The sequence below is a fragment of the Corvus cornix genome, unplaced genomic scaffold (assembly GCF_000738735.6).
Source record: "Corvus cornix cornix isolate S_Up_H32 unplaced genomic scaffold, ASM73873v5 scaffold5, whole genome shotgun sequence".
Taxonomy (NCBI): domain Eukaryota; kingdom Metazoa; phylum Chordata; class Aves; order Passeriformes; family Corvidae; genus Corvus; species Corvus cornix.
In genome coordinates, this window is record NW_024108690.1 from 63130 (window position 1) to 86954 (window position 23825).

General features: G+C 60.0%; 3 protein-coding genes across 9 annotated transcripts; 2 read left to right on the plus strand and 1 right to left on the minus strand.

Annotated features, from left to right (window-relative positions):
- Positions 1-58: 58 nt before the first annotated feature.
- Positions 59-3849, plus strand: QTRT1 (queuine tRNA-ribosyltransferase catalytic subunit 1). The gene is given in 13 exon segments (XM_039572601.1): positions 59-880; positions 882-929; positions 931-1230; positions 1341-1409; positions 1666-1804; positions 1888-1966; positions 2041-2156; positions 2855-2993; positions 3078-3153; positions 3247-3356; positions 3428-3479; positions 3481-3513; positions 3596-3849. Coding segments are annotated over 13 exon segments (1467 nt in total). The 5' UTR covers positions 59-727; the 3' UTR covers positions 3749-3849.
- A 606-nt stretch (positions 3850-4455) lies between these two features.
- Positions 4456-7384, plus strand: LOC120412239 (beta-1,3-galactosyltransferase 5-like). Its single transcript, XM_039572600.1, has 2 exons — positions 4456-4599; positions 5869-7384. Exon 2 carries the CDS (start codon positions 5876-5878, stop codon positions 6941-6943), a length of 1068 nt encoding a protein of 355 aa, XP_039428534.1. The 5' UTR covers positions 4456-4599; positions 5869-5875; the 3' UTR covers positions 6944-7384.
- A 494-nt stretch (positions 7385-7878) lies between these two features.
- Positions 7879-23002, minus strand: ILF3 (interleukin enhancer binding factor 3). 7 transcript variants are annotated; one of them, XM_039572588.1, is made up of 20 exons: positions 22955-23002; positions 19828-19923; positions 19516-19742; positions 19074-19254; positions 18723-18870; positions 17311-17402; positions 16685-16780; positions 15416-15527; positions 15036-15133; positions 14530-14641; positions 14309-14437; positions 13543-13742; positions 13136-13306; positions 12781-12918; positions 12341-12517; positions 11805-11961; positions 11563-11616; positions 9103-9441; positions 8478-8606; positions 7879-8373 (listed from the first exon to the last, which is right to left on the minus strand). In XM_039572588.1, the coding sequence occupies exons 2-20, from the start codon at positions 19828-19830 to the stop codon at positions 8243-8245; spliced, it is 2694 nt and encodes an 897-aa protein (XP_039428522.1). In that variant the 5' UTR covers positions 19831-19923; positions 22955-23002; the 3' UTR covers positions 7879-8242. The 7 variants fall into 7 exon arrangements, with proteins under 7 accessions (XP_039428522.1, XP_039428528.1, XP_039428526.1 ...); XM_039572594.1 differs by lacking the exon at positions 22955-23002 and adding an exon at positions 22743-22786 and having other exon boundaries at positions 8487-8606; positions 11805-11958; positions 14327-14437; XM_039572592.1 differs by lacking the exon at positions 22955-23002 and adding an exon at positions 22743-22786 and having other exon boundaries at positions 11805-11958; positions 14327-14437.
- Positions 23003-23825: the final 823 nt, after the last annotated feature.

The following is a 23825-nucleotide window of genomic DNA, read 5'->3' on the forward strand; positions in this document are numbered from 1 at the left end:
CCCGCAGCGCGCGCCGCCATTGGCCGGCTGGGCTGCCCGTCACGGGAGCCCGCGGAGCGGAGAGGAGCAGGGCGCTGTCAATCATCGAGAGGGCGGGAACGGGAAGCCAGGCCCGTTCTCTACTGGTCTCTCGCGGCGTCACTCATTCCTGCCAACCAATGGGAGCGGGCGCTGAGGCGGCAGTAGCGTAGTCCCGCTCCGGAGCGGCGTCTCTGCCATTTAATTGGTGAACAGAACTTCCAGTCGCTCCCTCCCCGCCCTCCTTTCCATTCGCCGGTGTGCCCGCCACTCCAACCAATGCAACCCAGAAAGGGAACCGTGAGAGAAGAGAAAACCGTCTCGCAATTGATCAGCCAGCTGTCAATCAGCAATTCGTTCTCGCCGATTGGCTGTTACGGTGTTTCGCGCCCCTCCCGTGACCATCGGGCGTCGTCTGTTCGCTCACGGGGAACGACAGTCCCGAAGCAAAGCCCCGGGGCTGGAACACCCCGGGGACCTTCTGGAGACCCTCTAGGGACCAGAACCAGCAGGAATTGGCTCGGCTCCCTGCCCTTTCTGGGTTTGGAGGGGTCTCTGTTGAGTTTGGGTGATCTCTGGGGGGACTTTGAGCCTCTCCGGGCGTGGGCGTTCCCCAACCCTACAAGGCCCAACATGGCGCCCGCGTTACCCCGGTAACGGTCACTTCTGGCGGCGGCGCCACCACCTTTTCCGGTCGCGTGCGCTCAAGATGGCGGCGCCCACAGCGGGGCCCGCCCGGCCGGTCCCGGTCCTGCGGGTCGTGGCCGAGTGCGGGCGGAGCCGCGCCCGGGCCGGGGAGCTGCGGCTGCCGCACGGGAACGTGCCCTGCCCCGTGTTCATGCCCGTGGGCACCCGCGGCACCGGCCAAGGGCCTCACGGCCGCGCAGCTCGCGGCGCTCGGCTGCCGCATTCTGCCTCGGCAACACCTTCCACCTGGGCACAGCGGCCGGTGAGCGGCGCCGGGGGTCCGGGTGCTCCGCGGTTCTACCCCGTCCCCTCCCCGGCTTCCCTGCGAGGATTCCCAGCGCCTCCCCTGCCCGACTCCCAGCGAGCTCCTGGTATAAAGTCCCTCGGTTCCCGGATTTCCAGTGCGGTTTTCCTGATAAAATACCTCGTTTGCTGGCGGGCTTTGGAATAAAATCCTCGATTCCCGAGTTCCCAGTGAGATTTGAGCTGAAACCCCTCAACTCGCAGGTTCCCGGCGAGATTCCAGTGTAACCCCCCGTGCTCCATTCCCGTATTCCGTGAGAATTCCCAGGCGATCCCCCTCGGTTCCCGCCTTCCCGGCGGCATTCCCGAGCTCTGTCCTCCCCTCTCCGCAGGGTTCCGAGCTGGTCCGACGTTCCGGGGGCCTCCACGGATTCATGGATTGGCCCCACAACCTCCTAACGGTGAGGGGGGGGGGACGGGACCCCCCCAGGACCCCAGATTTGGGATGGTGACCTCCCCAGGACCCCAAATTTGGGAGGGTGACACCCCCAGGACTCCCCGAGAACCCCCAATTTACGGGGTGGCAACCCCAGGACCCCCAGTTTGGAGGGGAGCCCCCCCAGCCTCAGAGGGAGTCCTGTCATCCCCCGGTCCCCAATTTTGGGGTGTCCCGGGGTTCCCGTGCCCCCCTCAGTCCCAGTTTTCGGGGTCCCCCAGGACAGTGGAGGGTTCCAGATGGTTTCCCTGCTGGAGCTGTCGGAGGTGTCGGAGGAGGGGGTCCGGTTCCGCCCCCCCCACGGCGGGGAGGAGATCCTGCTCAGCCCGGAGAAATCCATGGAGATCCAGAACGCTCTGGGTGAGCCTGGGACCCCCAAATCCCGGGGGGATGGGGAGGATGGGGGGCGTCCCCGGCCCCCCGCTGACCCCCGGCCCCCCCAGGTGCTGATATCGTGATGCAGCTGGACGATGTCGTGAGCAGCACCACGACGGGGCCGCGCGTCGAGGAGGCAATGCACAGGTGGGGACCTCCCTGAGACCCACCCGGGACCCCTCGGGACCCCCTGGGAGCCCCCTGACCCTCGTCCCCCCCAGGTCAGTGCGGTGGCTCGATCGCTGCGTGGCCGCTCACGCCCGGCCGGAGCAGCAGCTGCTCTTTGCCATCATCCAGGGGGGGCTGGACCCCGACCTGCGCCTGCGCTGCATCCAAGGTGGGGCCTTCCTCGCCCTCATCGCCATCCTCACCCTCCTCCCCGCGCCCCCCGGGCCTTCCTCATCCTCCTCTGCCTCATCCCTGCTTGGGAGGGGCTCTGGGGGTCCTGGGGGAGCTCTGGTGGTCCCAGGAGGCTCAGGGGTGATTTGGGGGGTCCTGGGGGGGTCTCCCACCCCTGTTTGCCAGCCATGGCCCAGCGGGACGTGCCCAGTTCCACACTGGGGCTCAAGGAGGTCCAGGGGTGATTTGTTGGATCCAAGGGGGGTCCAGGGGTGGTTTGGGGGATCCCGGGGGGTTCAGGGGTGATTTGGGGGGTCCTGGGGGGGTCTCCCATCCCTGTTTCCCAGCCATGGCCCAGCGGGATGTGCCCAGTTCCACACTGGGGCTCAAGGAGGTCCAGGGGTGATTTGTTGGATCCAAGGGGGGTCCAGGGGTGGTTTGGGGGATCCCGGGGGGTTCAGGGGTGATTTGGGGGGTCCTGGGAGGGTCTCCCATCCCTGTTTCCCAGCCATGGCCCAGCGGGACGTGCCCAGTTCCACGCTGGGGCTCAAGGAGGTTCAGGGGGGTCTGGGTGGCTCAGGGGAGTTCAGGGGTGATTTGTTGGATCCAGGGGAGTCCGGGGGTGATTTGGGGGATCCCAGGGGGTTCAGGGGTGATTTGGGGGTCCCGGGGGGGTCTTCCATCCCCATTTCCCAGCCATGACCCAGCGGGACGTGCCGGGATTCGCCATTGGGGGCCTGAGCGGGGGCGAGGACAAGGCGCGGTTCTGGCGCACGGTGAAGTTCAGCGCCGAGCACCTGCCCCGGGACAAGCCCCGGTACCTCATGGGTGTGGGGTGAGTCCGGGGGGGTCCCCTCAGTCCCCTCAGAGCCCTCTGGGCTGGGGGAGACCCCCGGAGTCACCCCTGATTCGCCCCCAGCTACGCCACCGACCTGGTGGTTTGTGTCGCGCTGGGCTGTGACATGTTCGACTGCGTGTTCCCCACGCGCACGGCGGTAAGGGGGGGTCTGGGGCGGGATTTGGGGACCCCCGACCCCTCCCCAGGGTTTGGGAGACCCCCCCATAACCCACCCTGTGCCCCCCTGCAGCGCTTCGGTTCCGCCTTGGTGCCCTGGGGGTCCCTGCAGCTGAAAAATCACCAATTCGCCAAAGATTTCCGGCCCATCGACGCCGACTGTGGCTGCTCCACGTGCCAGAGGTGGGCGGGGGGCTTTGGGGGGCTCAGGGGTCTCCAGGCTGGGGCTGACCCCCCAAATTCTCTCCCCCCAGATATTCCCGGGCATACCTGCACGCGCTGCTCCGCTCCAACACGGCCGCGCTGGCACCTGCTCACCCTGCACAACGTCGCCTACCAGGTGGGGCAGGGGCCTTTGGGGGGAGTCTGGGGGTCTTTAGGGGGTCCCACCACCCCTCTAACCCCTGGGAAACCCCCCCCAGATGAAGCTGATGAGCTCCATGCGGGAGAGCATCCTGCAGCAGCGCTTCCCGGAGTTCGTGCGGGAGTTCATGGACGCGATGTACGGGGGCCGGGGGGGGCCCCCTCTCTGGGTAAAGGAGGCTCTGGAGTCTGTGGGAATCACCCTGGATTGAGGGGAGCCCCCTCCAGGTTCCTGGGGAGCCCCAAGAACCACCCCTGTTCCCAAGGAACCTCCCCCATTCCCCCCAGCTCCCCCCAATTCCCAGGCTCCACCTTTGTCCCCCCACCATGTTCCATTTTTATACATTTTTTTTGTGGCTTTTTTTACTACTTCGGGTTTTTTTAAGAGGTGTGAAATAAAAGAGTCTGGAAGGGAAACGGCTCCTGCGGCTCCCAGTGGGGCTGGGGAAGGGGGAACGGGGCTGGGGACACATTCTGGGGGCTCGGGAACAGGGAGGAGCTCTGGAGGATCCTGGCAACGGGGAGAGGAATTCCCAGCAGTGATGTTCCCGTTGTTCCTGGTCCGGATTGCCTGGCAGTGACCTTCCCTTTCCCATGGGTGATCTTTGTCCCTTTGTGCCCTCCAGCCCGGGGCGCGGCTGGAGGAGACAAGGACGGACCCTGACGTGTGGCACGTTTGCCCTCAGTGTCACGTGTTTCCCAGCGGTGGCACGTGTGTGTCCGTGCTGTCACCTGGGTGTCCATGGTGTCACCTGTCTGTGGTGGCCATGCCACCCGTGTGGGGGCACCTCTGTGCCCACGGTGACACCTGTTTGGTGGCATCTGTGTGACCCCATCACCCCTGTGGTGGCTCCTGTGTGGCCGCAGGAGGAAGTTTGAGGAGGGGCGGGCGTGGCCCGGGGGTGTGGCCCGGGCCGGGTGTGGCACTTGCGTCACCTGTCCCTGCTCATTTCTGTCACCGCTGGGCACCGTGGCCACAGAGCCACTGCGGGCAGGGCACTGGGAGCACAGAGAGGGGCTGGGAGCTGCACCTGGAGTTAACTGGCAGTCACTGGGAGCCACTGTGAGTGACTGGGACACACTGCGAGTTACTGGGAGCATTGGGAAGGGCTGGGACTGGCACTTGGAGTTAACTGGGAGCCACTGGGAGTTGCTGGGAGTCACTGGGAGCTGCTGGGAAGGGCTGAGAGCCACCGGGAATGACTGCGACACACTGGGGGTAGCACCTCAAGTTAACTGGGAGCCCGCAAGAGCAACTGGGACACACTGGGAGCCACTGGGAGCCACTGGGAACGGCTGAGAGCAAGCAGCACCTGAGGTTAACTGGAAGCCACTGGGAGTTACTGGGAGGGACTGGGAGCCACTGGGAATGACTGCGACACACTGGGAGTTGCTGGGAGCAGCACCTGGGGTTAACCGGGAGTCGCTGGGGGGGCTCTGGGGATCCCCGGGGGTCCCAGTGCGGTGGAGGGGATGGGGCGTTCCCAGTGGTGCTGTTCCCATTCCAGCTCCCCTTTGTCCCTTTGTCCCTCAGAGCCCAGGGTGTGGCCGGACAGACAAACCCAGCTCCCCCCCACAGCGCTGGGGACACTGGGAGTGACTGGGCAGGGCTGGGAGCAGCAACTGGGAGCCACTGGGGGGGGCTGGGAAAGGCTGAGGGAACTGGGAAGGACTGGGAAAGGCTGAACGCGGCACGTGGGCAAACTGGGGGGAACTGGGAATGGTGGCGTGGCAAAGCCAGGGGTGAACTGGGATGAACTGGGCAGAGCTGGACTCAGCTCCGGGACCCCCAGGGCTCCCCCAAGACCCCCAAACTGGTCTGACTGGTGGAACTGGCGGGCCCCCGGCGGCACCTCCTGCCCTTATCGCGTCTGGAGCCTTATCAGGACCTGGAATGGGGGAGGGAGAGGGGGACCCTGGGGAAAACCAGGAATGGGGATGGGGAGAGGGGACCTGGGAATGCGGGGGGAAACCTGGGAATGAGGAGGGGGCACAGGGGGGACCCAGGAATGGGAGAGGGAGGGGCAGGGGGACCCTGTAATGGAGAGGGGCGGGCAGGGACAGAGCGGGGGCAGCAGGTTGGGTGTCCAGTAAGGGGGGTGGGTGCTGTGGGTGGGGGTCCGAGGGCACGGGGGGGTTTGGGCACCCGGCAAGCCCCAGGTGGACGCCCGGCCATGGGATTTGGGTGCCGGTGGGATCGCGGTGCTGCTGGGATTAGGAGGCCCACTCGGCAGGAATGGCTGCCACCGGGATCGTGGTGCCAGTGGGATTCTGGTGGTGCCAGCCCTCCCCGGTGCCGAGCCCACCCCAATCCCCCTCTCCCACCCCACAGATCAACCATGAAGCTCCCACCGAGCTCCCGCCTGGTCCTGCTGCCGGTGGCCGCGGGGCTGGCCCTGCTGGCTCTGCACACCCAGCACCCCGCGTCCCCTCCCAGCACCACCGTCCACCCCCGCCCGGCCCCACGCCCCAGCAACGCCACGGTGCCCCCACAGCCACCGCGGCACCCGCTGCAGCCGCCGTACCCATACCCCTACCGCTTCCTGCTGAACCACCCCGAGAAGTGCCGGGAGCGGGCGCCGTTCCTGGTGCTGCTGGTGGTGACGGCCCCGGCCGACCTGGCCGCGCGTGACGCCGTGCGCCGCACCTGGGGCAACGAGAGCGCCGTGCCGGGGCTGAGCGTGCTGCGCCTCTTCCTGCTCGGCGTCCACCCTGTCTTCGGCGCCGAGCTGCGCCCGGTGCTGCAGGAGGAGGACAAGCTGCACGGGGACCTCCTGCAGCAGGACTTCCTGGACACCTACAACAACCTGACGCTCAAGACGCTGATGGGGCTGGAGTGGGTGAGCCGCTTCTGCCCCAACGCCACCTACGTGATGAAGGCCGACCACGACGTCTTCCTCAACCTCGAGTTCCTGGCAGGGCGGCTGCTGCAGCCTCTCAGGACCAACTTCATGACGGGCTACGTGTACCGCTGGACGGGGCCGCTGCGGAACCCCGCCTACAAGTGGTTTGTGCCCCGCGAGGTGTACCCCAACAACACCTACCCGCCCTACTGCGGCGGGCCCGGCTACGTCCTCTCGGGGGACCTGGCACGGCGCGTGTTTGCCGTGGCGCAGACGCTGCCAGCCATCAACATGGAGGACGCGTTCGTGGGCATCTGCCTGCACGCGCTGGGCGTGGCCGTCACCGACCCGCCGGCCGGCACCTTCACCATGTACTGGCTGGACTACAACAAGTGCCCGCTTCTCCCGGCTGGTCATGGTGCACCACTACGGGCCCAAGGAGCTGCTGCGGGTGTGGCCGCACTTCCGCGATGTCCCCGTGGAGTGTCCCTAGGGCGGGGATGGGCCGGTGGCGCTGGGGTCTGCCCGTGTCACCTTCCACTGACCGTGACTGGGATCCTCTGACTGTGATCCACCGGTGTCATGGGGATCTGCCGGTGTCACCTTCCACTGACTGTGACTGGGATCCACTGGTGTCACTGGGATCCACCGGTGTCACCTTCCACTGACTGTGACTGGGATCCACCGGTGTCACTGGGATCCGCCAGTGTCACCTTCCACTGACTGTGACTGGGATCCTCTGACTGTGACTGGGATCTCCCGGTGTCACTGGGATCCGCTGCCCGTGCGTGGTCCCGGCTCTGGAGCAGCCGCTGAACCTCAGGGTCCCCCCGTGGGCGTTCCCGTCCCTTTGAGCCGCCGGATCTGGTGCCGGAGCAGCTGCTCCATCCACGGAGTCATTTCGGTATTCAGGATCGATGGGGCCGGGATCTGCCGGGATCTGGGATCCACTGTGTTGTGTTAAGTTATATCCAATGTTTTTAATAAATGGGCTGGAGCCTTGTCTGTCCTAGTGCTGCCACAATCCCAATGGATCGGGGTCAGGAAGGGGCCCTGGTGCTGGAATGTGCCTCGCTCTGAGCAGCGTTCCCGGTGTTTGCCAGGCCATGCCCCGCTCCAGGCGCTGTTCCCGGTGTTTCCCAGAGTCCAGCTCTGGCGTGGAGCGATCCGTAATCACCAGCATGAGGTTCACCCAAAGGAGCCCTGAGGTCAGCCCCAGTTCAGCCCCAGTTCAACCCCAGTATGCCTCCAGTTTGGCCCCAGTTCGGCCCCAGTACTCTGAACTTAAGGGGGCTTAAGGGACAAATGCTGAATTTGGGGCTTTAAAGGACAAATACTTGGAATTGAGGGGGTTTTATGAGAATCCTACAAATGTGCGGCTTTGGAGGTGCAGAACGATGCGTTGGGAGCCCAAACCATCCCAGATTTTGGGTTTATTCACCTCCTCCACCTCCCCCAACCCCTTCCCCAAAAAAACTGAAACCACCAAAGCCAGAAAATACCGAAAAAAGCTCCTTTTTAACGCACTTCACAAAAGCAGAACAACGAGGGCCCGTCCCCCAGCCGGGGCCTGGGAAAAGGCTCCGGAATTGGATCGACTTCCCCGAAAAAAACCAAAACAAAACAACAAAAAAATAAAACAAAACAAAACAAAACAAAAAAAACAACAAAAAAACCCCCAAAATAATAATAATAATCCTATTTAGACCAAGTCGTTGTGGCAACTACGACCCATTAAATAGAGGCCCAGGGGCGGCGGGCACGGGGCGGCCACCGGTGACGGGTCACACAGAGCAACGGGGAGGGGGGAAAACGGGATAAAACCCGGGGAATCCCGGGGGGAGCGCGGTGGGACACGGGGGTTTATCTGTACTGGTAACTCATGCTGTGCTCGTTCCTGCCGTATCCGCCCTGGGACGCCTGGTAGGAGCTGGGGGGGCCGCTGTAGTTCTGGGAACCCGGGGAGTTGTAGTTGGACTGGGAGGAGTATCCGCCTGCGGAGAGCACCGGGAGGAGGAGGAAGGGGATGGAATTAGGGTCACCGTGGAGCTGGAGCTGGGCCCCAAACCCGGCGGCGCGGGGGGGTGCCAATACTGACCTGCCTTACCTTGGTACGAGGAGCCCCCGCCCCCGGAGCCCCCGTAGCCCCCGTGGGAGCCGGAGTTGTAGGATCCGCCCCCGGAGTAGTTGTTGCCGCCGCCGCTGCGGCCGCTGTTGCCGCTGTAACCTGGGAATGGGGGAAAAAGTGGGAATGAGAACGTGGGCAGGGACCCCCGGCACCGTTGGGGCACCCAGTTCAACTGACCGAGCCAAGCCCCCCTCAAGATCCCAGAATTCCGGGAGGATTTGGGTGCGGAGGGGTCTTCATCCAACCCTGCCAAGATATTTTGAGGCAGGGATGATCCCAGGGCTGGGGCACCCACCCCCCTCTGTCCCCTCTCCCTGTCATTGACTCATCCCAGCTCCAGCCCCAAATCCCCCTCTTTTAGCCCAAACGTCCCCTTATTCCTAGAGGGGCAGAAAGAACCCCTTGGAGCTCCCTCACAACTGCCCCAGCCCAGCCTCATGACAGAAGCGTCACCCAGATCCCCTCCAGGGCCAACCCTGCAACACCTTTGATCCAAAAGCCCTTCAGGATCAAACCCAACCTCACCCCTCAACTCCAAACCTTGTGTTTCCCACCCACAACTCCCTCTCCCACCACTCCCACCCTCTCCACTCACTGTATTTGCTCTCGTAGTTGTAGTCGGAGCCGCCACCGGGCGAGTTGTAGGAGTTGGAGTAGGAGTAGCCACCCTGGCCGTGGCCGTAGCCCTTCTGCTTGCCCTGCCCGGGGCCGTAGCCGCCGTACTGGCCCTGCCCGTAGGGCTGCTGGCCCTGGTGGGTGGCGTAGCCGGAGCCGTACGAGGCCTTCTGGCCGCCGCCGTGCTGCTGCTTCTTCCCGCCGTGCTTGGGTGGCGCGGGGGCCGTGTACCCATCCCCGCCCTGGTAGTAGGAGCCGTATCCCGAGGAGCCACCGCCGCCGCCCGAGTTGGAGTGGCCGCCGTTGCTGTAGAACTGGCCTGGACAGAGAGAGGAGGGTCAGCGCTCCGGAGGTGGCAGGAGGGGGTGTTCCTGGTGGGGATTTCAGCCCCTCCGGAGCTGCGTGGGCCGGTGGCGGGAAGGGGGATGAGGTCCTGCGAGGCTGAGGGTGATCCGGAGATGATGGAGACCCCTCGTGACTCTGGTGGGACCCCCCATAAATCCCGCAGGACAACCCCTATCTGGATCCATCCCCGTGATTCCAGCGGGACCCCCCATCTGGGTCCATCCCGTTGGTCACTCCCCGGCATCCCTCGATCCTACAAAGTCCGAACACCATCCTGGAGTGACAGACGCTCTGGAATGAGGGAGAATCCTGTTCCAGGAATGAGGAACCCACATGACTCCACCGTTCATCTTCCTGGGATTTGGGTGATTCCCTCTGGGATCCGGAGTTCATCTGGGTTTAATTTCATTTATTCAAGCTCCCACAGTCAAACTCTGAGTGTTTTTTTCCTGCACGGTTCCTGCTCGGTGGAGCTTGGGAAGTTCCCATTCCATGGAAAACTGGGAGCATCCAAAAACTAAACTTATTTTTGAGGGATAAAAGCCACCTGAATCCAACTAAAACCCTGTGGGATCGGGAGGGATCTGCCAACAACAAAACGGGGAATTTGGTTACAAAGGAGCCAGAGAGTGAAATTCCACGTGCTTCGCTTCCGCAATTCTGTGTGGAACGCCCGGATTGATCCCAGGTGAATCCTGGCTCCGTGCCCAAATCCCGTGGCTGTGCTGCCAAGAGCTTCTGGAGACTTTAAATTCCGGGATCCGTTAATTCTGGGCTCGTTTAATGGATTCTCCTCCATGTCCCCTTTTCCACATGAAGTTTTTATTCCTCTTCCACAGAAAATCCCAGATTCACTCTACAGGAACGAGGCTCTGGAATAAATTTATCTCCAGGGTTGGAGCAAAACTTGTCTCTGCTGGACCAGAGTCACCTCAGGCCATCCCGGTGGGAAAATCCTGGGCTTCGGATCCGGAAGGAGTGTGGGGATTCAAGCTGCAGAGCTGGAAATGGAGCTCTCCCACCTCAGTATTCCCGGATTTTCCCCTTTATCTCAGCATTCCAAGTTTAACTTGGAAGCTTTAATGCTTGCCACGGGATTAGCTGTGATTCTCCCCAGATCAAAGGCCAGGGATAAAAGCATCCAGCACCACCTGGTGGCTTGGGAAGGGCAGTTTTCCCACCCGGGAGAGGGACCTTAAGGACCATTTATGGATCATCCAGGATGGGATCTGTCTCCTGAATAAAGAGTCAGGACCTCCAACAGCCTTTTTTTTTTCAAAAAACTGGGATAATTATTATTATCACAAATATTATTTTAAGGATCCACTGAACCCCTCGGAGTCACTCAGTTTAAACCTGGAGCTTCCTTCTCCTTCTTTTTTGGTTAATCATGGAATTAGCTCAAGGGCCTCAAAGATGGGAACAACGGCACCACCAACCCAGCAAAAAAAGACGATTTTAAACCCAAACCACAAGGAATGGAGAACCAAAATGCTCGGAATTTGATGGACTCTGAGACTCAAGTCAACTCCAAAATTCCCCTCAATTTCTGATTTTGAGGATGTTTCATTCTCCAGGCAATTCCAGTGCCCTGAGGGAGCGCTTGGCTCCAAGAGCCTGTTTCCATGGCAACCAACGACTCCATGGATTTCCCGAGGCATCCAAGACATTCCTGCTACTCCCCAACGCCTGGATATTCATTGGATTGGGACGTGGAGCACAATTCCAGTGTGTTACAAAGGATTTGCTTCAGCACACACGATTCCACAGGCAAATCCAAACATTCCAGCAAATCAGGGCATTTCACACCTTTAAAAGGCTGGGCTGGACTAGATCCACATGGGAAAGTCTTCCCAAGATCCAGAGGAGTCTGACCCAACCTCTGGGATTTATTAAAAGGCTCGGATTTTGTACAAAAAAAACCTTGCTGGAAGCCAAGACAAAGTTGATCAAAATGCTTCCGTTTCCTTAAAAACCAAGGAGTGCTTTCTATAAAAAAAAACCCCTTCTGCTCCCTTGAGCCATTTTCCCAGGAATTTTTAGTGCCCGGCACGACAACGCTCGTTGGGATTTTGGGTGGAAAAAGGGCACTTACTGTAGCCGGCGGTGGCGGAATTCCCTCCGTAGCCGTAGCTCCCGTACCCAGCCCCTGGAGCAGAAGAAAACGTTGGAATAAACAGAGATTCCAAGGGTGAAACATCCCAAATTTGGAGGGTCACTCCCCCATGGAGGGTTCTGGAATGTCCAGGTGCCATGGATGCGATCCCAGAGGGGAAGGTTGATGCCCAGGGGGGGCCTGGGGGTCTCGGCCCCTTCGGGAGCGCTGCTGGCCCTCACCTGTGTTCATGTAGCCGCCGTGGTTGCCGCCGAAGCCGCCCCGGCCTCTCCCACGGCCCCGGATGTTCCCGCCCCGGCCGCGGCCCCGCATGTTGGGGGGTGGGGGGGCCTCGTTGTGCATGGGCCCCCCCCCCATGCCGAAGCCTGGGTTGTGCTGCTGAGGGGACAAGGAGAGGGGAGAGAGGGGTCACTTGGAGCTGGGATGAGCGATTTCCCAAAAAACCTCCCAAAACAGAGCCCCAGGCACCATTTCCTCAGGACAAGAGCCACCGAGGTGGACCCCAAGTTCAGGCACCTCCAAATCCAGAGGATTTTGCAGCAAAACCTTATGGGTTTTGTGGTTCCAAGCCATTTGCTCTGCTCCCCTTCCCAGGAAAGATCAAACCCCAGAGCCAGCGGTCGGTGAGTTACATCCCGAGTTAGACCCCAGGTCGTTTCCCATTCCGGACCAGCTCCCATTGGTATTTTCCAATTTCAGACCAGTTCCAATCAGTCTTTTCCCGTTCCAGAGTTGTGGGATTGGGGGTTTCACTCACTTTGACTGGGAATTTGGGGCCGCCCCTGGCTGGAACAGGGGCTCTTTTCTTCTTGTTCTGCTCGATGGCAACGGGAGCGTCTGGGAACAGCTTCTCCAGCGCGGCCAGCGCCGCGTAGGCTTTGGCCACCTTCTTGTTTGAGCCAGCACCTTGGAACTTCTGCCCGTCCACCTCCACCTTGGAAAGGGACAGAACCACACGTTTAAGTGGGAAAGGGCAGGAAAAGATGGGAGACCTACAGGGAATCCCAAAGCTGGAAGTGTCACAATCTGTCCCTGCCCATTAACAAGCTTTAAAAGGTTTCTCCCAACCCAAACCACTTGGATTTGACGATTTAAACTCTTGGGAAGGGGATGAGGCAACTTTCCAAGCTCTTTTCCCGCCTGACGAGCTCTGGGTTGGAGCTGCTGGGAAGGGCAGGAGGCCCCGTGTCCCCTCACCTCCATGACGAAGCGCTTGTCGTGGCTGCCGCCCGTCTCTGAGATCAGCTCGTATTTGAGCCCGCGCCGCTTCTCGTTCAGCTCCATCACCGGGTTCTTCCCATGCTTTGTCAGGATTGGTCCCTGCTGCTTCACGTTCTGCAGGTGGAGAGAGGCTGGGTGAGCCCCACAAAGTCCCCAGTGCACACGGAGCTGCTTCCCAACCTTTTTGGGAAGGACCCCCACGAAGCCACTTCTGCCTCCTGTTTTAGCCAGGAGCCACCCGGACAAACACCACCAGCACAGCTGCCATGCATCCCACCCCACGTCCCCCATCCCAGAGCCACGTCCTCCCTCCCTGTGTCCCCCCACCCACCTCAGGGGTCTGATCTGAGGGGGGAGAGGCTGCCGTGGGCGTTGACACCGTTTCCACGACAGGCGGAGGAGCCACAACCACCGGCTTCGTCTCCGTCTCCTCCGCCGACTCATCGCCCTTCCCGGAGTCTTTGCCTTCCACTCCGGTGGGCAAACCCATGTCCTGCAGCACCTGGAGAGCGGGAGGGAGGTCAGGAGCCGCACTCGAGCACCACCCGCTCGGGAGAACTCTCCAGGAAGCTGCTCATGGCCGTTTATTGACTCTCTCCGGCGCTCGGCATTCCCGAATCCTGCGGGTGCTCCAGGGACGCTCAGGGCTGGGAGCTCCCGGTGCTGCTCCCACCCCATCCCAGGGGTTCTGGCAGTTTTCCCATTCCCATTCCCATTCCCACCGAATCCTGCACTCACCTTCACAGCCACGTGAAGCTTCGCCGTTTTCTTGGATGGCCCCGAGGCCTCGAAGGTGCTGCCATCGATCTCCACGGACATGGTGAAGATGGGAGCGTGCACGGGGCCGGTCTGGGACACCAGTTTGTACTGGAGCCCCGGTTTGAGCTGGTTCAGCTTCATCAGCGCATTCATGGCCTGTGGAGGCTCCAGCTTTTCCTCTGCACGGGGAAAAACCAACACCGAGAGTTTGCGGGTGTTTGGCGGCTCCTTCGAAGAAGCAAAACTGATTCCAGACCAGTATTTTCCGGTTTGGGCCGGTTCCAATTGGTATTTTTTTGTTTCAGGCCAGTCCTGATGGGCATTTGCTAATTCCAGACCAGTTCCCATGGGTCTGCTCCCATTCCAGACCAGTTCCCACCAGTATTTTCCAATTGCAGATCAGTTCTGACCAGTTTTTTCCCATTTTAGACCAGTCCCGACCAGTACTTTCTGATCTCAGACTAGTTCCAACTGGTCTTTCTCTTTTTAGACCAGTTCCCATTGGTCTTTTCCCATTCCAGACCAGTCCCCATTGGTCTTTTCCAATTCCAGACCAGTTCTGACTGGTCTTCTCCTATCTCAGACCAGTTCCCATCAGCCTTTTCCAATTCCAGACAAGTCCTGATCTTTTCCTCCTTGCTTTCAGTTCTACCCAGCACAAATCTCCCAGTTTTAAGTTATTTTACCCATCCCCACACCCTGTATCCCCGATTTCCACCCCATTTCCCCCCCAGGCCGTACCTACCTCTCGTTAACTCAATACCTTTTTTCTGAATCTTCTTTTTCTTTTTGCTGGGGGATTTCTCCTCCCCGTCCTCCTCCATCGGCCGCTTCATGGGGGTCACGGCGTACGTGGTACTGGGTGGGATCTGAACTGTGGGAATGAGCACAGGCACTCCCTAAATCCCCTGTTTTCCACCCAAATCCTCGGGATGGGATGTGGGGCCGTCCCCTCCCAGTACATACCAGTATAATCGACCGGGTTCTCGTTCTTTGGTTTCTTGGGCATTTTGGAGGGCAGGGGATCCATGCCCAGGACCTTGTGGAGCTGGCCGAAGGCGGCGAGCCGGAGCGCGTGCTGGGGACAGGACCGGGGGTCACTGGGAGCTGCCGGACACCCCCCTGCTCCCAGCCCCCACACAGCCCCCCTGCACCGACCCATCCTCAGCGGGACTCTCCAGATTGAGTTTCTTTTTGGGGGAGTTTCACCCAAAAAGGGGTGTCGGGACCATTCACTACACAACACCTGATTCTTTGCTCTGGGTGGCCAAACTATGGGGCCCACGTGGGTGGCCTGGTGGAGTGACCGTGGCACCGAGTGACCACAGTGCCGAGTGACCACAGGACCGTGTGACCACGCCACTGAGTGACCACAGCGCCGCGTGGCCACGGGTCTAATCTACGCTGGCCGAAGGAGCCGGGAGCGGAGCGAGCCGGGGATTGGGAAGGGCCGGGTGGAGGTCACACTATACCTGAGCACTCTGTGTGATATCTTCCCTTTGTTGTCTGTCTAGATGCCCAATAGCATCAGTGGCTTCTTTTTCACAAGGGTCATAAATACCAGAACCATCTGAAGGCAGGAAACAAGGAAGATATGCAGAGAATTATCCCGGGTTTCTACCCTAAATTCCCTGGGGCAGCTCCGAAGGCGCGGATTGCCGCGGGACTGTGTGGGATCGGCCGCGGGAATCGCGCTCCCCGGGAGCCAAATTCCGCTGGTGCCTCTCTCTACGGGGCTGAGGTGGCTCCAGAGGACGGGAGGGCCCACGGGAAACGAGGGGCTCCCGACCGCCGGCACCCCCGCGCTCCTCCCGGCTCCGCTCCCGCGGGAACGCCGCAGCCCGAGGCTCACCTGGCATGACGATGCCCGAGGCCAGGCACTCCAGTACCCGGCGCAGCGCCTCGCCCGCGCCCATCGGCCGGTTCGCCGTCCCGATGGATTTCTCACACAGCAGCTCCAGAGGCTGCAAGGGAAGGAGGGAAGTGAGGGCGGGGAGAGGGGAGGTGGAGCCCGGAGAGGGACCTGGGAGAGGATCCCAGGGAAGGGACCCTGGAAAAGGGAGCCCAAGAGCGGGACAGCAGGAAGTGGACCCCTGGAAAGGGGGCCTGGAAGAGGGATCCCAGGAGGGATCCTGGGAAAAGGATCTGGGAGAAGGGCCCCAAAAGAGAGATCCTGGCACGGGACTCTGAGAAAATGGACTCCTGGAAAGGGATCCTGGCAGAGGGACCCCAGGAAACACTCCGGGAAAAGGGATCCCTGGAAAGGGATTCCAAGAAAGGGCTCCAGGGAAGGGACCCATCTGAGAGCAGCTTCCGGTTCCCAAAGGAGAAGAGAAGTCAAGCTGTGGAAGTTGTGAATGGATAAAACAGTTTGATAACAATGTCATGTGGCAATTAATAAAACAATTTGTGTGATATGTGATGTGATTTGATAAGATAAAGCTGTTTGATAACTGATAAAACCGTTTGTTAATTGATAAAGAAAATTGATGATGGTATTTGAGGACAGCATGGTTCGGTAACCAATAAAGTGATTTGATAATTTATAAAACTATTTGATAACAAGACTTAAAAATTAATAAAAATATTTTAAAATAACATGATTTGATACTTCATAATTGATGGTAACTTGATAATTTATAAAACAACTCAACAATAATAATGATGTGGTTTGATAACTGAGAAAACATCTTGATACTAACAAGACTTGATAGCTGATAACACTGACAATGATGTGATTTGGTAGCTGATAAAACGTTTTGATAATAATGTGATTAAGTGATCGATAAAACAACTCGATAGTAAGGTGAGTTGATAATTGATAAACCAATTCAAAGATAACCTGAGCTGGTAATCGATAAAGCAATTCAATATCAAGGCGAGTTGATAATTCATAACCAGTTTGATAACAACATGAGCTCATAAGGCAAGGTCAGCTGGCAATCGAGACACCCTTTGCACCACAGACATTTGATTTGCGTCTCTAAGTGCAGAAAAGTCGTTCATCCATAGAAATCCCCAACTTGGGAAAGGGGCTGTGCCCTGGAACCTTGGGAAAGAGCAGAGCTGAGCTCGGGAGGAACGCCGCCAACCCCCCCGGAACGGGAAAAGGGGGAATTACCCATCCTCTGAGCGGGGCCCAGGTGGGGACGCGAGTGCAGAGGTCCCGCAGCACCCGGATCACGATGACGCACGACTTCAGCCCGTTGGCCCTGGCCTGGAAGCGGAACCAAACCAGACAGGGATTCACCGAGCGCCCGCCCGCGCCGCCGACGCTCCCTCGAGGTGCTGCTTTGCCGAGGGTAAAGCCAGAGCCTGGGCCCGCACCCGGAGCTCGGAGCCGCGCCGGGACAGCCGAGGCTTGGCCGAGGGGTGGCCAAAGTCTTAGCCAAGGTCCTAGCCAAGGGGTTGGCCAAGGCCTTAGCCAAGGAGTTGGCCAAGGTCTTAGCTAAGGGCTTAGCCAAGGGGTTGGCCAAGGGGTTGGCCAAGGTCTTAGCTAAGGTGTTGGCCAAGGGGTTGGCCAAGGTCTTAACCAAGGTCTTGGCCAAGGGGACGTTACTCCTCACACAAAGTAGCAGCTCCGCGGCTGCTCCGTACAAAGGCTCCTAAGTCACTCCAGCGCCCACAGTCCGGCACCTCCGAGCGGCCAGCGGCCACTTGAAACTCCAACTCCAAAAAAACACTCAGCCCCTTAAAGAGTTTACCAATGTTTCTACTTAAAGATAAATATAAGAACAAAATGCAAACCTGGAACCACTTGGCGTGGCGCAGAGACGCCAAGGCAGCAAGGCATTTCTGCCTGTCCAGAACGTCCGGGGAGTCGGTGACTGAGAGCGTTTCTAGTCGTGGATGGAATAAGAAGACAAGGCACGGTTTGACCAAGGGGCTTCTGTCGGGCCGAGGGGGATGAGGCAGCATCCTAACGGGCAGCTGAGGCTCCCAAAAAATCCTGCTGGGATGTGGGAGCGGGAGGGAAGGGGCTGCGGCACTGCCGCCGCGCGGCCTCGCCTGGACACGGGGGGAAAGCTCAATTCCCAGGGAGGGATGGGCTGGAATGTGCGCTGGCAGGAGGAAGAGGAGGAGGAAGAGGAGGAGGAAGAGGAGGAGACCGGGCGTGAGGCTCGGTGGAGGGCACAGAAATCCTGGATGGATGGAGAGGCGGCGGCGAGGCCGGTGAGTGGGAAATTTGAGGTGGGTGAAATCCCGGCTCCGCATCCGGAGCGCAGCGGGTGGGGAGGAGGGAAGGGCGAGGCTCGGCGAGGATCCAGGGAACCCTCCGCCCGGAAGGATGGCTGCCCCGGCCCCGGCCCGCGACAGAGAACGTCCTGTTGGTCAAAGGTCCAGCGTCCCTAAAATCGACAAACTAGAAGGCTCGGAGACGAGGTCAGAGATCAACACCAGAGATCAACAATCAAGAGCACAAAGAGGTCCCGGTTTGTGCTGCAGCAAAACTGAGGAAAGGCCTGAAGTCGCCCAAAATTGCTCGAGATCAGGGTTTTAGATAAGGCTAGTGCGGAGCGGGGGAACCGCCGGCCCTACGGAGCCCATCGGAATTGGAGTGGACAACCAGTGGTTGCTGGAATTCTGATTCCAAAGGGAATTTGGAGAAGCTAACTTTATCCAAAACTCTGCATCGCTTTCCGGAATTCTGAACCTGAGGTGCTGGAAGAGCCACGGGAGGAGCCCTGAGCACCCGGTGTTCTGCTGCAACACACACCGGGGGAACATCCCGGAACATCCCGGTTCATGGACATGCAACTCCTCGGACAAGAAGCCTTCAAGAGGGGTTTTTTTGGGTTTCTTAAACAAATCTGGTTTCTATTTTCATGTCACTGCACTGACATGGCTGGGGACAAACCACGAGTAATACAACGAGATGATGAATTAGTGAACTAAAGGCCCAAGTGGAACCAAAAGAAAGGATAAAATAATAATACTTAAAAAAAAAAAAAAAAAGAAGAGCAAAATCCCGTGTGAAAGGTACTCCTCAGCTTCAGAAGCTCGGTCCGGATAAACCACAACTGGGATCTCCGTGGGGTTGGCACAATGAAGGAATTTGGTTTGGATTTGGCCAGCAAGAGTTGCCACGGCTCCGGCTGAAGCTGAAGAGCACTTTCCCGGTCGTTAGCCGCGGGATGCCGGGTGCCGGCCGGCCGTACCTCCGGCCAGCTGCTTCTCCAGCTCTTCCCTGACCACGGGTGACGTCAGGTGGATGGTCAGGGTCAGCGGGGGCTCCTTCGTGTTCTTGATGACGATGGCGGCGTCTCCCACCGACTGGATGATCTCGTACTTGTCCTCGGTGATCGCCTGCAACATTGGGACAGAGACGGGTTGGAACAAGATGGGTTTGAAGTCCCTTCCAACCCAAACCATTCCATGATCAACGAGGAAAAGTTCATTTAACAATCCCAAAGAACGCCATGCGCCTCCGGAAAGGACTTTTCCAAGCCGGAGCATGGGGACCAGAACCATCCCAAAGGGAATTTTCCTGGTGGCTCAGCTCCACTCACCGCGAGCTGCACTCCCAGGTTATCGGCGACTTTTTCCAGGAGCTTGGCCGTGGGTTTGTCTTTGCACAGCAGGACCAGCTCCAGGTCCAGGTCCCCCTTCAGCAAGAGGCCTTTGGCCACGAGCCCCACGCGCATCACCCCGCGCAGGGTCCTCGTCAGCTGCTCCGTGGCCTTCTGATCCCTGAAAAAACACGGCACAGGGTCACAACGGCAGGATTCACAGCCAGGAGAGCGCCCCACCCAACCGGAGGGATGGATCTGTGAGGATTAACCCGGCACTCAGAACTGTCGCCTCAGCCCTGCCTCAGTTAATTCCCCTCGATTCCACGGCCAGGAAGGACAACGCTGCCACCGCCAGCGAGCGGATTTTTAGGGATCTAAGTGAGTTTAGGGATCTAAAGGAGGACATCACTGTGATCCCAGCAGCGGCTTCGCTCCTCACCCTCCTTCCTTGTTCTCCTCCTCGGCCGCCGTCTCCATGGACTCCGTCTCCGGCTGCTCCCCGCTGACCTTCTCCTGCTCGTCAATCCAGTCGGAGACGGCTTTGAGCGCCCGCTCCGTGTGGGAAACCATGTTCTGCACAGCCTCCAGCTCCTCCTGCGTGGGGTACACGGCCGAGTGCTTGGCCATCACGTGCCGGTCGTCGTTCACGAAGATCCGCATCGGGCGCTGCAGAAAAGGGAGGTCGGGAATGTTTAGGGAGCGCCGGGACACAGATATTCATCCCATGCCCGGGAATCCGCCCGGCTCTTACCATTTTTGTTTTCTGCTGTCTGCCTGAATGCTCCAAAGGTGTTTATTTGGATTTTTCCGGTGACTGGAGCGTCGCAGCACCGCGGCGTTCCGGGATCTGAAAGCGACAGAGAGCAGGTGAGCCGGGGCAGCCGGAGCCTGGGGCACGCGCTGGAGCAGCGGGAGCTGGAAGCAGGAACAGCAGTGAGACACAGACCAACTCGTTAGCCAAATCCTCTTTCTGCTCCCGAGGATTTACATCTCTGACACCTGCAGACTGACCCTTGGAGCATCCGATCCTTACTCCCTCTTATTCCCAAGAGGTTTTCCCATGAAATGGGACTTTTCCAAACCAGACAGAGCTCCCTGCTCCACACTGGAGCAGCCGCCCTGGGACAATTATTAATTAATTAAACAAGGGAAGAGCCAGCTGGGCCCCTCTTCCAACTCCTGGCAGACCCCTCTGCCGTATCCATGGGCAGCTCCCAGCACAGATCCCTCTGGGATCCTAACGGGAAGCTCCCAGCACAGATCCCTCTGCCACAGCCCTGGTTTCACCCCAAATCCCTGGCACAGCCCCAAAGTCGCCCCGTTGGCTCTGCATTAGGACCAACACCAGTCCAGAGGCTGCACTGAGTCTCCTCCCTGAGTTTATCGGGAGGAAATGGGATAAACCCAGCAAATCCAGGTGGGAAGTCAGCGCTCAAAAGTCCTGGAATTCAACAGATTCAGCCCAACTGACATCAAATTCCTGCCTTTTTGTGGGAACCGCCCCCAGCTGGGGCAGCAGAGCCTTCTGTTCCAACTCCAGTGCTTTGTCCCCCGGAACAGAGGAACGCCTGGATCCCGCGGGACCGCTGGTGTCCCGGGATCACCCTCTGGGACACTGCCTTGCACTCGCCAGGATCAGCTCCGGCATCGTTCCCACACGGACAGGGGAAGGATCAGCACCTGCTCCAGCCAGGGTCACCAACTGTACCCAGTAAAATTAATTAATTAAAATCCTGGTTTCCCCCACTGCCCCTGACCGGTTCAATCCCGGCCTTGCGACACCCGACAGCTTCCCAATAACTCCAAGGATAACTCCAGTGAAAAGCACTGGAAAACGCTGACCCTCTGCACCTGAGGATGAGGAAGATCATCCTCCTCTGCCTCCACTTCCTTTTACCATCAAAATCTGCCTGGCGACAGCAAATCCCACCTGGAGAGGGTCGATCCCACCTGGATTATCCCAAAGCTCCCAACCAAACCCCACTTCACGGCAGCCCTTCCCCTTTCCATGCATTTCCCAGGCCACCAAACCAGACCGCAGCTCGCTTTCACCTCTTCCCACCAGAATCTCCCCAGCTGCAGCCTCGCCATTCCCCGCTCGCGCTGTCCAGCTCACCCAGAGCTGGGGCTCACATTTTTAGGATAAAAACCTCGAGCCACTACACAGACACACAGTTCCACTCCAAGGAAAGCCCTCTGATTCCAGTCCTGCCAGTTCATCCACAGGATAACTTAACAGTGCCATAAATCTGGATTTAATTGAAATTAAACCCTGACCGGCACCAGCTGAGCCGGGAGAATCATTCCCAAGGAGCCACATGGCATCTCCTGGTGCCTCCTGCTCCGGGCTGGGCCCTGAAGGCCCCGCATGGTCCGTTATTTTCCTTTAAATTCCCTCAATTTTCTCCAGGCTGGATAAGGAAAGGGTTGAAATCCCATCCAGCTGTTCCTACAGTCAAAATCACAACAGCAGCCAGAGAGTCTCCCATTATCCCTCTTCTGGGATTTTTGGAGGGAGAAATCTGGGAGCTGATGCTGCAGCACCACCAGATTTGTGTCTTTTGAGGAGAAGAACCACAGGATTGGTTAAACCAGGACCCCAACCCTTGGAAACGGGACAAACTCTGGAATTTCACCTGGTTTTGGCCTCACCCCCTCCTCCACTCCCACCCCCAGCTGGAATTCACCAAACTTCCCGCGCTCGGATCGAGCCTCCCAAGGGGCGTTTTTGGGAGGACGGAGGGAAAAACAACCAAAGGATGTAAAAGGCTGGGATTCCTGCCCTAAACGTGGTAAAGTGTGACACAGGCGAAGCCGCGCTTGGGTTCAAGGCCGTGTTTTTAGAAAGAATTGGTCGCTTTTATCTGTGTTTTGGTGCCTGCTCGGGATGGATGAGGAACCGGGACACCACGGCCCTCACAGGGAGCAATCCGGGAGCCTCGGGAGCGCGGATTCCAGTGGGAACCCCGCACTGAGGGGGCACAAAGCCATCAGTCCCCGCGGAGCAGCCGCGGCGGGAAGGGATTGCTGGATTTTTGTTCCTCTAAACCCTCCAGAAACGGAGCGGCCACGGATAACGGGGCTGGACCAGCGGGAACCGTGAGGGAGCAGGGAGGGAAAGGCCGGGAAAAGCTCAGGGGAGGAGGAGAGCAGGATCCTGATCCTGAGGGGGGAGAGGGGCTAAAATCCCCCCAAAGGGGATGATCCCACTGCAATTTCCAGCCTGGGATGGGGTGGGATGGGGAGAGGGAAGAGGGGCTTCAAGCCCCTCCAAGGGGGGTGATCCCACCTCCTCCAAGGCCCCCCCCCCAACATCCCACCCAGGGGCGGCTGAGGGGTCGGGAAAGGACCAGCCCCCCCTCAAACCCCCCATCCCCGTCCCCACGCGAGTGCAGGGCCGCGGGGCGAAAATGAGGAGGGGGCGCGGGGGGTGAGGAGGGGCGCGGGGGTGAGGAGGGGGCGCGGGGGCCGCCGGGCGCTGCCGCCATTTGCAAACGCGGCGCGAACAAAGCGGCGGCGGCTCGAAATGAGGGGAGTCGGGGGGAGCCCCTAGCGACGCCCGCGTTCTCTGGGCGGCGGCTCGATCCCCCCCCGGTCCCTCGGGGCGCTGCTGAGGGGGGTCCGTGAGGGAGCCCGGCCGCCTCCCCCCACCCTCCCCTCACTCACCGCCGCCATTTTGTCTGCACACAATGGGCCGGGCGGGAGGGAGGGGACACGGGGGGGGCCGGGTCACCGCGTCCCACCGCCCCCCGGCTCACCCCCCCCCCCACCCCACCCCGGCTCCTCCCGCCCCGGCACCGCCCCCGGCCGGCCCGGTCCGGCTCGGCCCGGCCAGCCCGGCGCGGCTCCCCCCGGCGCGGCGCGGACACGGCTCCTACCGGGGCGCTGCCGGCGGTGCCTCGCGGGGGCGGCCCGGCCCGGCCCGGCCGGCGGGGCCCGGGAGGGGCCGGAGCGGGGCCGGAGCGGCCGCGGCGGGGCCGGAGCGGGGCCGGAACGGGGCCGGAGCGGCGGCGCCGGGACTGCGGCGGGGGCGGGGCCGCCGCCGGCGGGGGGCGCGCGCGCGCCGGGGGGGCGGGGCCATGGGGAGCGCGGCGGGCGCGGGCCAATGGGAGGGCGCGGAGGGAGAGTGACGGACAGGGAGCAGAGCGAATCGGAGAGGGCGGAGGGAGGGTGATGGACAGGGGGCGGAGAGGAGAAGGGGACGGGCTCGGGGGGCGGGGATAAGGGGAGCGGGGGCGGGTGCGGACCAATGGTTTAGCAAGGCACGAGGTGATGGGACAAAGCGTGAGGCCAATGGGAGAGGGAGGAGGGAGGGTGGTGCGAAGGGGGCGGGGCCGAGAGCGGTGGCGGGAACGGGCCGGGGGGGCGCGGGCTGAGGGGACCCCTGTGAGGGGAGCGAGGGCCTGAGAGGATCCTCCTGAGGGGACACGTCCGCGCGACCCCCCGAAGCACCTGAGCCCAGCCAGGGTTCCACCGGGAAGATCCTTCTCTGACAAGGAATGAAAAGGTTTGACCTCAAAGTGCCTTTTTTGGAGGGGTTTGATGTCAAAATCGCCTTTCTACGAGGGGAACATCCTCAAAATCGCCTTTTTTGGAGGGGGTTGACCTCAAAACCGCTTTATTTTGAGGGGGTTTGACCTCAAAACCACCTTTACTGAAGGGGTTTGACCTCAAAAATGGTTTTTTTTTCAGTGGCTTGACCTCAAAACCATTAAATTTTTGAGGGGAACAACCTCAAAGATGCATTTT